The sequence below is a fragment of the Drosophila mojavensis genome, unplaced genomic scaffold (genome assembly GCF_018153725.1).
Source record: "Drosophila mojavensis isolate 15081-1352.22 unplaced genomic scaffold, ASM1815372v1 contig_81, whole genome shotgun sequence".
In the NCBI taxonomy this organism is placed as follows: domain Eukaryota; kingdom Metazoa; phylum Arthropoda; class Insecta; order Diptera; family Drosophilidae; genus Drosophila; species Drosophila mojavensis.
Window position 1 is genome coordinate 1,867,848 of NW_025318907.1, and position 14,061 is coordinate 1,881,908.

The window sequence follows — 14,061 nt, forward strand, 5'->3', positions numbered from 1 at the left end:
TTGTTTTGCAACGTGCTGAAAACTGCTGTCAAAGTTTTTAATGTTTTTAACTCGCTGCTGTCACCTGCCAAAGCCCGAAAAGTAGGCTACATAAACTGTGCGAGCCACTCAACGCCGAAGCAGTTGCCTCAGCTGGACTGCAGATTACACTCGACGAAATTACATAGCACAAATATATTGATCCAAATTTAATACCCAATGAACCAATTTTGTCTCTAATTTAATATTCAGCATTAATTGTGGAGTCTTAAAAATATATACAATATAAATACACTTATCTCAAGATATTAGCATATTCAAACCAATTCAGCTAATGACTGATTCATTTCGTCAGTTGGGTGAATTTAATAATAATTTGCAATGCAGTTGCTCAAGTCGCATAAGCAGCTCACCAAATATGCTTCGCCTGCTTCACTTGGCTTGCCTTAGTAATTTATGCGATTTTCTTTAGATTGAATTAGTACGACTTTCACTTTACAGCTACTTGTTAAGCAGAGTTTACGTTCGACTTACCCTTGACTGAAACAATGACGCTTTGCAGCACCTCGAGCTTCTTCTTGTTGGCCGGGGATTGGCCCACGCACTTGTAGGTGCCCGCATCCTGGTACATGACATCCTTGAGCGAGAATTGGCCCGTCGGAGTCGAGCTGCCGTAGCCAAGGCCACGCAGACGTGCCGAAACCGGATCCAAATGTGACCAGCAGCCCAGGGAGCCTGCGAATAGAGCAGAGAAAACATTAAAGTCATTGCATAATTTGACTTGGCGCCATTTCTAATTTAATTAATTGAGTATGCCGGGGCACGCAAGTTTTAATTTCTTTAATTGATGCCGGAGTCGTAAACAACAAAAAGCTTCCACTTCCATTTGTCAAAGAGGAACCCACTCCTCACCCACTCCCAACACCCACCGCCTACGAGTCCTACGCACCCCGAGCTAACTGATATTTCGGCTCAAGTCCTGGCGTCGCCGCGTTTGTTGACTGCCTAAAAGTGAGCAAAGTAAATTGCACGCATAATTAATTTTCAATTGTGCTAATTAATGAATGGAGTTCCATTCAGCGACTGCCAGCGCAATCTTTTCGATCTGTGCCTCAATTAGTGGAACGAAAATCTAAATTGTAATTAGATATACGACGCATCTCTCAGCGTGGCTCATTTCCCTGTTGCCCGCAGTCGAAGCTTGGCTCCTGCTCAATTGCTTTGATGTTTTTTTATTTTTTATAAAAACAATATGCATAGGCAGAGATATAAATTTACTCAAAAATTATTACGATTGATGAGAAAGCTGTAAAGTATCAATTAATTAAATGATATTAAAATTTAAAAAAAAAAAAAAAAAAAATATATATATATATATATATATATATATATATATATATATATAGATAAAATATATGAATATATATACATAGAACCAAAAAAAAAAAATCCGTAAAAAATGTAAAAAAAATAAAATAAAATAAAAAAATAAAATAAAAGGAAAAGAGGTTTATATCTATCTAAAAACTTTTATCATTTTAAAGGGCTTTCCCTTTAACAAAATAATATTTCACGTGCTGTAAAACTATAAATTTGATGCAAAGATTATTTTTTTTTTTTTTTTTTTTTTTTTTTAATAAACAAATTTAAAAAAAATTTTTTTTAATATTATGATGTTTAGAATCCTCCAAACATATTTTTATATACACTTTTCCTTGGTTTCGTCTTATCTTATCACTTGTGGTAATAATATGCTTCTTATACCCTTAATAAAACAGATAAGTAAACCGATATCGATATATAACGAAAAAAATTAAAATATGTATATCCTATATAAACATATAGTTCATTATCTTCAACTTAAATGTATATTATATACCTTATAATATTTAATAATAATTAATGTATCTATGGGTATTACTTTAATAATCTTTCCATCACATATTTATTTATTTTGTTATATTATTTATTTTAATTTTTGCAAATGGAGCAATTGGCTGTTCACTTTCTACTTAAGATCCTGCCTTGACAGTTACTTACCTTGTGGACACTGAAGTGTTACAGCACCGCCGAGCTGCACCTCCAGCTGCCCCTTGTTGGGATTGTGCGAGGCAGCCGCTACGGAGACATCTTGATCATCTGGTTCCGATGTGACATCCACCGAGTCGTCTGTGCATACAGAGAGGGGGAGAGAGTAAGAGAGAGAGAGCATTAGAAATGTGTGCAAATTTATGAACATTTAAAGAGTTTCGCACTGGCAACACATGCGCAGGGCCATAAAATATGATAAGCTTGTCAGCAATTGTCAAATGTGACAATATTTCAATGACAAAAAAGAAATAGAAGGTGGAGTTGGGGCTGGATGGGCGTTGGCAGTTCTTAAGCAAAACAAATTGCTGACAGGATGTGGGCGACACTTAGGTGACTATGAAGCACCTGAGTCATGGCAGAGCGCGCGAAGGCCGCTGCGAGCAGCACAATGAGTTGGCACTTCCGATTTGGCGTGATTTGACAGACTAGTAAGTAGAGTTCAGTTGTTGGCTCAATGGAACTAAAAGTGAGATGCGCCGTGCAGGCAACTGGAAAATTGACTGAACCTCACGCAGCACCACGGATTCATAAATAAACACTGAGTAGCAGCAGCACGATAAGAAAAAGACATTACGTCGCCTCGTTCTAATTTCGTTGCCAGCCAAAGAAAATGGCATCAAATTTATGCGACATATTCGCATATTTTGTACTTAAGAGCAAAAAAAAAAAAAAGGAAAAACTTTGGACTGGGAGCGGCGTAAGCTGTGTGTGGATGGTTTTGTGGTTTAGAGCTGAGGCCAGGTCGTGTTCTCGTGCGTGAGATCAGAGAACACGATGAAACCGAATGATTTGTATTGCCAATAGGGAATGTTTAATTTTCAAAGAAAGATTTTGGAATGGCAGAAATAAATAATTAACTTAAAAAAATGTCGAAATATAAGTAGAAATAATTACTTTGTATAATATAGGGATTACTAGAGTGCCTTGTATGCCTTAATAAAAGTTAAAAGTTAAAAAACTTTGTATAATATAACATATTTCTAGCATACAAAATGTTTTCTATCAGAACTTATAATTATTTAAAAATTATACAAAAAAAAAGGTAATTAATTTCAGGTATAATCAATGAATTTTTATTGCATATTCAATGACCACAACGATTTAAAAATTCCACATAAAAATGATATCACACTGGTAAGCATTTCGGAATTCGAACGGAATTATTGTCGTCTCGTGCGGCGAACTGTAAAGTGGGAGAGCATCTCTGGTGTGGCGGTCTGTGGTGTGCTTTCAATTTCAGACTGCCTTTTGTGTCACATACTTTATGGCGCTGTTCATATTACATATAAATTACAATTTGCGTTGACGTGCGCCTAAAAGTTGCGGCGTGGGGCCTTTTGTTTGAGACCGGATATCATAACAATAAGTTGCCCAAGTGGATGATGCCTGAGCAAAAATCATGACAAAGGACCCAGGCAAATTGTCTGCTTGCATGTGTGTGTGTGGGTGTGTGAATGTGTGTGAGTGTGTGAGAGTGTGTATGCGTGTATGTGGTAAGGCCTCTGGCCACACGTAAGTCTTACAAAGTGTTGCCTACTTATCAGGGTCGCAATTCGCTGCCATTTCAAATGTCTGGCAATTTGAGGTTGCACCTCAAAGCGCTCATAAAATTAGCCTTTGCCGCAGAGTTCCCCATCCCCCACCCCCCACTCAAGTGCTTAGCTGGGCTGCCGCACAATTAACAAAAACTACTAATTACAAACAGTCGGCGGCCGTCTGGCCAGCCTGAGCGAATCCCTCTACAAAAACGCACCCCAGACACACATTAAAGAAGTGTCGAAACCCTTAAAGCTCCTCGAGTCGAGCTGAGATTTGCACGAGGCGGTGAGTCAACTAGGAGGTGCGTACTCTAAACGCCAAAGTAACAATTAATTGTAAGCTCATTTCGAGCCGAGTGCCTTCGTCGCATGTCAATCAGTTGGCATTGGGCCTGGGGTGGAACAACCCTCAGCGCGGTCAGCAACCCCTGCAAATTTTATTGCTGACAATAGCGCAAAATGTTTTTGTCTGCGGGGTGCTGCTCGATGGCCATTGAGGTGGAGGATGTAGGCCGAGAGAGGGCGGGGAAGAGGCGTGTTGCTTAGTCAAAATCACGTAGTTATAAACATTTTTTATTGCTCGAGCACAAAAAAAGACAAAGCGACGTTTCGTTGCACAAATTGACAAGTGAGAACTCTGAGCAAATTGAGAGAATGAATGAGGATGCCCTCTCTCTTTCTCTCTCTCTCTCTCTCTCTTCCGCTGACTTTCTCTCCCTGTCACTTTCTCCGAGTCCGCCTGACGGCTGTCTATAAAATGTCTAATGAGCTCAGCTCGACTGACAGACATTTGTCAATGGACAATGCTCGCGGCTTGTTTGATGGCAACTGATAAGAATTTGAGACTGCAAATTGTAAAATGGAACTCGCCGTTTGTCGCCCTTGGGCGAGAGTTTGTCGTTGCGAGGCGTAATTTGAAAGGGAAGGCATTTGATATATTATGAAATTAGATAATAGTTAAGAGGGGGTGGCAACAGAATGGGCACCGCCAGGAAATAATAAGACCAAACAAAAGATGAAATGCGAACGCAATTCGATTATGTTTTAAAGTCCATGCAATATTAGGCTGAAAGAGCTGAGAAGCTAGAAGAAACTGGAAGCTAGGAGAAAATGGGAAAATCTGATAAAACAAAATAAGAAAAGAATTTAAGAAAGGGGAAAAAGGAATATATATAAATAAATCAATACGTAAATATATTTGTCTTTTTTTTTTACTAAGTATTATTATTACTATTTTTTAATTAAATGAAATAAAAAATGGAAAATAATATATAAATTAATAAAAAAAATTTATTTTGTAATAAAATAAAATATGAAAAATAAAAAAATAAAAATAATGAAATATGAGTGAAAAAAAATATATATATTTCTTTATTTCTTAAATATATTTAATTTGGTAATCTAAAACCCAAAATTCTTACAATTTGTTGTGGGCGTATATTCATATTTAATATTTAATACTTATATATGCCCTATTTATACAATTTATATATATATATTGAATATCTGAGATATATCAGTCTATCAGTTATAATTATTTTACTAAATTCTTAAAAGCAATGCAAGATTTTGTGAATTCGATGGAAATACATGAAAATTCAGTTCAATCGATCACCTTTAATATTATCTCTGTATTATGGGTGCGATGAAAACGACTTGCTATTGTAATTCTTATCAGCTCGATGATACACTTAAACACCTTTTATTAGCCTCAGTTATTCAGATTCGTGTGCGCTAGTTAACATGTTGTTTTTGGCCAAAAATAATTGCTTTTGCAGTAGTTGGCCTAATCTTGGCGCTTGTGCTTGCGTGAGCGGACTTCAATTGTCCAGCCAACTACACTCGAGTGGGCAACAAATGCCTACAGATTGTGAGCGGCGAAATAAACTAGTTTCAGGCGGAACGCAGCTGCCGCTCGATGTGATAAGCCTGCAGAGTTCGCAAATGTGATAAACCTGCAGAGTTTAGAAGACCTTCAGCAGCTCAACGATTGGCTCAACATTGTCGCGCCACTCACGCTGAGCTTCTGGAACTCGGGCAACAGTTTGGGCCAAGAGGGCGACTACTTCAGGCAGTCCACGGGGAAGCAGGCGGACTATCTGCCCTGGGCCAAGGTCCAATACGTTCTAGAAACTGGCAATTGCATTATGCTCTTTGCCAACTAGGCCAATGTCCACAGTATTACAATCGAATCCTATGGCCTAATTCTGAACAACTGTCTCTTTAGCGCCCCGACCATCAGCGAATTGCCTCCAAGAAGCACTGCAAAACGCATTTGTCTGCAGCCCCAGAACTTTTAAAATGGATTATGTACAATGGGAATTAAAATAAAATTAAGTAATGTAAAGAAGGGAAATGCTCTGTAAAAGAAGTGAGAGAAAATCACAAGAATATTTACAACTTTCTTTGCATCCACCTCACAAATTTGAGTCACATTTGAGTAAAATTAATTGTAATAAACACAAATATGTTTCAAGTCTTCATACAGCTTCAAACGAACCAACTCCTTTGCCACTTCACCCGAAGTTCACTCTCGATTTAAGCCAACCACTCAAGAGTCCAAGTTTTTACTCAAATATATATAAAATTTGCTCAAGTTCTACACTTCACATTTATCCCCTCGCTTCTCACACACACACACACATTGCATAACATAATTCACAGCACTTGTTCCACGCATATTTTGCTCAATGGCCATTCATAAGTATATATATACAATCCGCAACGAGCTCTGCCCACAGCCGAAAGGAGGAGCAAAGAAAAGCAAATAAACAAAAGCAAACAAATGTGCATCAAGTAACGTCCATATGTCCTCATGGATGAGGGGCTCGGGTCGGAGTTGGATTGATGGGAACGGTGAAGACTCGTGAATGTCTTCCACATGGCATATAAATCCGAAGCAGAACAAGAGAACGGCAACAAATATGAAGAGCAAACAACAAACACTAATGCAAACAAGAGGAATCAATATGCCAGACAGCGCCAGGCGCTGAGTGTGAGTGAGAGACAGAGAGAGAGAGAGAGAGAGTGAGTGAGACAGAGTTACATCATATTTCAAGGGATAAGGGGTTGACGTTGGCGTTGGAGGGCTGTAGTGGGTCTCGCCACCAATCATTAATCATAAAGCATCATCATCAGCATGTTGGCGTTGCCTTCAAGTAGTTCCTCCTCCCCCTCCTCGCAAGCCGCCCAGCGCCGGCCAGGCTGAAGGACTCTGAAGTGCTGAAGTGCGTTGAATTCTGGGCTGTGGCATGTGGCATGGGCTGGACAGGGGCAGGGGCTATGTGCCGCCTGCCAAATGCAGGCCAGTCAGTCACAGCACAGAGCAGCCCGAAAATCCTCGCCCTGTATCCGCACCCTGCTTAAGCAACCAGACAGAGTGTATCAGCCACGTCAATATGTCCACACACACTTCCTTTGTGCTGAATGGGAGTGTTGCTCGGATCATAAATCCTTCAAAACACGCATTGCTGTCGTTTACATATTGAAAAGTTATTAACTTGTTTACGCACACGGCTGCTGGTCAAGAAAGCCTGGGTATACCTTCACTTCACTTCGCTCATAATTCTAAATAGTTTTCTGTTTTCGCCGGCTGCACGTTTCATTTTCATTTTCATTTGGCGTCTGGAAAAGTGCAACATCATTTTTATTCATGAATATGAAGTAGCAACAGCTCAGAGAGCTGAGGCAGCAATCAGCTTAACTTACAAGCTTCTTCATAAACAGCGAACGGAAGCCATGCCCACGCTAAAGGCAGGGGGCGGTGCGGCATGCCTCGTCAAGTGGAAGCGAAGGCGCTCTGTGGTGGGTGCATCTGATTGCGTTTGTGTCTTGGTTATAAATTTTAATTTCTGTTCGCCGTTTCAGCTTGTATAGAATGTGCCGTTATTTTTAGGAGAATATACTTGTAAGTATGTGTACGTATATATATAGAACTCTTTTTCGGTTTCTGCTGGCGTCGCTTAAGCGTGGGGGATTACATCTACTGTCTATGCGATTAATTTGCAATGAGCTGAAATTGAAGATGATTGCACTGGATGTGATGCGGGAAACAGAGAGAGAAAGCTTGAAAATATAATAATCGATAAGCATAAGAAACGTGCATGAGAATGGAATATGAAGACTGAGTCACAAAGGAAATAACAAAGTCAAAAATACATAAAAGGTTTTGAAATATAAGTGGAAAATGATAAATATATCGAACACATTAAAAATAAAAAAATTAACATATGAAATGTAAAAAAAAAGCAAAATAAATAAATAAAATAAAATAAATAAATTAATAATACAAATTAAAAAAATTAATAAATAGTAGTGATAATAAATAATTATAAAAAGTAATTAGTGTAAGTGTAACAAAAAAATAATATAATTATAAGTCAATTTCCAAATTAAATTAAAATATTTTAAAAATACATTCTGATTGTCTCTTATATTTATTAAATATCTGTTAGACTTTTACGTTTTAAAAAAAAGAAACCTCTTTATATATAGAAAAAAAAGCCAGGTAATATATTGATATTTATTAATAATATTTATATTATTTTTATTTTATATGAAACGGCTATTAATAATATATTTAATAATGTATTGTTATTTAAATTATTCTTCTCATTTATTCCAATCAATAAATATCGAAGCAGCTCACTAGCTCATTATGTAATTCCATCAGCTTAAATTGCTCAAAGCGAAAATTATATATTGAATAGATGTACGTAGATATATGAAATTTGTAGAAATTGAAATATGCGAAACACTTATAAAAGCTATTCAAATATAATTCTAACACTAATTCACGCTTATTTCAGACGATAAAAAACTCCAGATTGTTATCCACAATGAGTTTTTAATATTTTTGTAACTGGTCGGAAGCGACAGCAGAGCAGAAAGTAAAGAAAAACCAAATGAGTTTTGGGTTTCATTTCAAGCCAAATAAAAACAAGTCAAATAAAATTTTATTGCGAATCTTTTTGTGCTGGCTCCTCAGCCGGCTGACGCAGACGAAAGACAGAGAGAGAGTGAGAGAGAGAGAGAGTGAGAGGGAGGAAGGGAATTTTCGGCCAGCCCTAAAGACCAAACATATACCGAAATGTAATCGCCGGCTATAAAAACAAAAGCAGCAAACAGAAAACTAATAATCGTGCGCGCCGATAAACACAGAAATTCAAGCGGGGCATCCAAAAGGGCCAACATACTTATACTTCAAAGGGCAGCTGCCCAGAAGAGGAAGAGAGTGGGAGAGAGAGGCGAGAGAGTGAGAAAGTGGCCGAGCAAGCCAGAAAAATGCTTCATATTGCGTGGAAGAGGCGAACGAACTTAACGATAAAGTTAAACCGCGATAACCAGCATGACAAAGGATAATGTACAACATGCGCAAGGACATTGCCGATTAGCCGTAGCCATAGCCAGTTGAGGCGTATGAAGTAAGCAATGCTTGGACGGGGAGGGGTGGATAGAGAAATGCTTACGATAGCGTGTAAAATTAAATTTTATTGTAATGCCCCCTCAGACCCTCAGAGCCAGCGGACAAATGTGTTTTTCCTATTGGGGACTTTCTTTACGCTCACAAATATTGCGCACATTGTTTGTAGTTTCTTTTTCTCTCATCTCAGACGATAGGTGGTTGGGGCAGCATGAGGGGGTGCATTGCTCTAGGTATAGGGGTTGACACATTCAAGTCTTCGATGGCTTGCATTTTTATAACAGTTGGCTGAGCAAATTAGTTTAGCGCTGGTTACGGCTGCTAAGTAACCGCAGAGCTCTCCGCGGACCCATTGAGAGTAAGAAATGAAAGTACTTGAGAATTGGTTTCAACAAGGCTAACAATAGACACCCCAAGCTAAATATATGATTTGAGTTTGTAAGACCTTTAAATAACAGAAATATTACGATGGTGCAGAGGCATTTTTGCGAGATCTAATAAATTGTAATTATATTATGGTTTTTATGGATATTATGAATGATTTCATGAATTCCAAGACTTTTAATTAAATTTGTAATCTAGTATTTCAAGAATTAATTAATGAATGTTATTTTATAATAAATTAAAATATAAAAATCTAATATTTAAAGAATTAATTCATTAATGGTTAATTAAATAATTGTTTTTTAATCTAATGTAAAAAAATATAAGTTCATTTATATGAAAAGAAATCTTGAGCATGAATTCTTTTGCTATACCATTCGGTCTATTGAAACCAAACATTTTGTTTTTCCTTTCAGCCAGTATCAAAACTCTTCAAATAAGTCTGAGACAAATCGATTTGGCCATCGAAGTTGCTTCATATCCATTTTTCTAATCCAAAACTTTTCCTAATTGCACTTTGTTAGCCAAACGTCAGAAACATGGTGCAGGCCACTCAACATTAATTAGCCTCAATGCGAACTTTAACTCATTAATGAGGCAGCCAAACAAACTCCTGTCGAGGACATACCTGAACCTTCAGTTCTGCCTCCCTCACCCGCTCCCCCCCCACGCCAGCTGTGGCCAATCGCAGATGTGTCTTATACACTGCCGCAGCTATTGCCACTTTTTGTTGGCCAGTCTCGGCTGACGTACGTGTCAAATTAGCGACGTTTTAACAAGCTCAGCGCGTCCGTAAGTCGTCAGGCCGTCCTTGTCCCGGGTGCTGCATGATAGCTAGGACGCGTCCTTCGACCGGCTCTGCCGGCAAATCAATCACATGGAAGTGGCTAGCGCCAAAGTTTGAGAAACTACGTCAAATTGCCTACTTTTGTAATCGTCGACGTTGCTCGCGCTGTTGACTTTAGCCGCTCGTCCTCAGCTAGTCCTGGCATGTCCTGTAGTTTTTGGGCGCTGTCGTCGTGTAGCACGCTGATTGCTTTTTCATTGCATTTTGTCAGCCGTTCCGTCCGTCCGTCCTGTCCTGTCCTGTCCTGTCTTTGTCCAAAGCAAAGTTTTCTTTTGCTACCTGCGCGGCGTTTTCCAGCTCAATGGCTGCTCGACGCGGGGGCGGTGCGGTACGGCAGCTACGTAGAAAACATATCGTCAGCAATTAAGCGCGCATTCAAACGTCTGTCTGGGCTGCTCGGTTTTGCTGTTGTTGTTGTTGTTTTTTCTTTTCTTTTCGATTTGTTGCCAGCGGATGCTTAAAATCAAAATGCGATTTATCAGTTTTTTTCTTATTCTGCAACCGCTTTCGGTTTGCCGCCCCACCCCACTCCTTTGGGGCGGGAGCCTTGGGACGATACGTTATGAGGGCTTAAAATTTTGCAATTTTCTCAGTTTTTATTTGAAGCGCCATTTATCAAAGCTGTGCAGCTGTTTGCTAGTTTATGACAGCTAATCCTTGAATACTATATCTTAAAGATATTGCCTTCAGCTTTATCTACCTACACACAGACACACACCCAGACACACATACACCAGCTGCTGCTACTGCTGCTGCTGCTGCTGCTGCTGCAGTGGATCTGTGCGGGCTTTTGTTCTATATGCTGGCTGCTGCCAGTTCGATTTGCCATTTGGCAGTTTCGTAAACGTTTTACAAATTGATTTATGTGCTTAACATGTTGCCATGTTTGTAACCCTCGAACAAGCCCCGCCAAACGTCTCTCACAATTAGATTTCGCTTCAAAATCAACGGGAAAACTTTTCGGCAAGCCTCACCCAAAAGACAACCAGACAGAGAGAGAGAGAGAGAGAGAGAGAGAGAGAGAGAGAGAGAGAGAGAGAGAAAGGGTCTATGGTGGACGGCCTGGCACATCAATCATCGATAAATGTCGATATGTCGGACCGTAAGGCCTGGTGCGTGTTTTTGCCTTCACTTCTTGGCCTTTTCGGGCGCTTTTATTTTTATTAATAAAGCATTTGTTTTCCCATAATGAGCAGCGACAGCCGCCTGTCAGGATGCCTTTCGCATTTTCTTGTCTACATTGTCCGTTTTCTTGCAGCCGCATCAAATTTTCAACGTAGACGAAAATCTTTCCCCAGGGCCAGCTTGGCCTGTGGGCGTAACAGTGCCTTGCGGCGGCATTCGCATAAAAAAGTGCCAACACTTTGTCAAGTTGTTATTACCAATAATATATATATACATATATATATATATATACACATACATATATATTTTATACACGTATATATTTCATTGTTTTTGCTATTTTTCTTTTGCCTGGTTTTTGTTTATGTACTTTGCTGTCTTGCGCTATTGCCATTCGCCTTTATTATGCGGCTTCTGGCACTCATTTTGTGTTTGTCATGATTGATGAGCGAGAGTCTAACGAATTGTGGGGCCTCCGCCTGTGGGCGGAACGTATTGATTGGGTTAGTGGGCGTAAACTGGGCGGCACAAGTGATCTCTACTCAGATAGTTAACAAATGGACTGTATCTACTTTTAAATTTTTCATTTTTTACATTTAGCTCTAAAAGGAAGATTTGCACTGAGCGAAAAAATTGGTTATTTCGTGAACTCAAATTTAAATTCAATTAATTATGCTTAGTTTAAAAAAATCCTGCAATTTATTTTGCAATCATTAAATATTATTTCCAGCTATACATCTTTTATAAAATCAGATAATTTTTATATTCAATTTTTATTGGCTTTATTTTATATTTTGTTTAATATACTATGAATATTTTTAATAAATTATGGATGTACCACAGCACTCTTAGTTTAAAAAAATCCTGCAATTTATACTGAAATTATTAAATATTATTTCCAGCTATACATCTTTTATAAAATCAGATAATTTGAATATTCAATTTTTATTGGCTTTATTTTATATTTTGTTAATCTGCTATGAATATTTTTTATAAATTTTGGATGTGCCACAGCTTCACTTCTGTTATTTCTAGAAATTTCTTGAGGACTACAAATAAGCCTCTATTTTCAAAAAAAAAAAAAATCGCATGCCCATTTAGCTAATCAAATTTGATTTTCGTTTAGCGCCATTCCACAAGGAAAGAGAAAATAGACCAAGAAAGCATTTTTGGTCGCCGGCTTTTAGGCAGCTGTGCGACGTCATTTGCTAGCAAAGTGGCTTCTGTCAGCGACATAAATTCAATAAAAATAATAATAAAAATATTTACAAGCATTAACACGCGTTCAGCGCGTAAAATGTGCCTCAAACTGACAACTCGCAGCTCAAACACAAATCTTGAGCCGCAAAACGGCAAAATATTGACAGCAAAATGGCGCACAAGCATAAATAGTGTATGTGTGTGTGTGTGTGGGCATGTATTTGTGATGCACAGACAGAGGGTTGACAGTGTCACACACCCGCTTAATGCCAATGCCAGTGCCAATGAAATTTGCCACATTTTGCATATGGAATATGGAGGGTAGCGAAATGCTTGAAAGTATGCAGCAGCAGGAGCATCATCAGCGCGAGTTATAGTGGAGCAAGGGGGGATGACAGGCAGTGGAACAGGAATGAGACGAAACATTTTGATGATGGGACGCAGCATGTGCGAGTGTCGTTAAAGCCTCGCAGCAATTTTTGGCAATTTTTCGCAATTCTTTTTTTTTTTTTTTTTTTTTTTTTTGGGCGTGGAACATTTATTTAATTTTTTTTTTTTTTTTTTTTTGCTGTTGTATTATATGAGAACTAATGGCGAAAATATTATCACGCGCCATTTTGAAGGCAATTTCACGCATACGAGCGCTTATTTATTTGAAGTGCTTGTAATCGCGGTGGTACTTACAGCGCACGCTGAGGTAATAGCCAATCGAGGAGTATTGAAAGTTCAGATGCCGGGATGTGCACTTATACCAGCCGGAATGCTCCCGTCGAATGGAGGTAAAGTTGAGAAAACCATCGCCAGTTTGTGGTACCTGCGAACAAAAGAGATAGGAGATGCGAGAATAAGAATGAGAGCTGAGTGAGTGAGTGAGTGAGTGAAAAATTGAGACAGATTTGGCTGGGAGATGGGCGGGGAAATGAGTTTCGTTCGGTCTTATGCGTAAACAATTTTTGGTAATTAAGGCAAGGCAAATAGTTGGTCCAAGAACTTTTTACGCGACAACTGCACGAAAATCCATTTAAAACTTGCTCCTTGCTCAAAAATCACAAAAGTGCTCGCAAAATCCAAATGCAAGGGGAGGATGCTGAGCCAAGGACGGAGAGCCTACGTATGCATAAGTTTTATAAGACTTACCGGCGTGTCACCGTCGTCCTTCTGCCAGCGCGGCGTGCTCGGAGGATTTGAGTCGACATCGCACTTGAGGCTAACTTCGATGCCCTCGCGCAGCGGATAACCAAAGCCAGGTGTGCGCGAGATGGCAAACGAGGGCGTATCTGCAAAGAGGGGAGGGGAGCGGTTGAGACAAGGGTTATAAGAATGGATATAAAACACAGATACGATGAGATTTTCGGTTAGTTATTTTCCTGTCTACCGTCTGCCGTCTGCCCTCTGCCGTCTGCCGTCGCCTGGCAACTGCCAACTCGCAACTGGCAACTAGCGACTGGCGACTGGCGACTGTGGCAACATCTACA

At 39.1% G+C, this 14,061-nt stretch overlaps 1 protein-coding gene across 1 annotated transcript in view; it reads right to left on the reverse strand.

Moving 5' to 3' along the window:
* Positions 1-14,061, reverse strand: part of LOC6580482 (hemicentin-1) — a 206,323-nt gene that overhangs the window by 19,719 nt on the left and 172,543 nt on the right. The window contains exons 7-10 of the mRNA XM_002006284.4: positions 13,724-13,863; positions 13,271-13,400; positions 2,020-2,148; positions 514-714 (exon numbers count right to left, since the gene is read on the reverse strand). Coding sequence (XP_002006320.2) covers positions 514-714; positions 2,020-2,148; positions 13,271-13,400; positions 13,724-13,863 — 600 coding nt within the window. The remainder of the gene's footprint in view (positions 1-513; positions 715-2,019; positions 2,149-13,270; positions 13,401-13,723; positions 13,864-14,061) is intronic.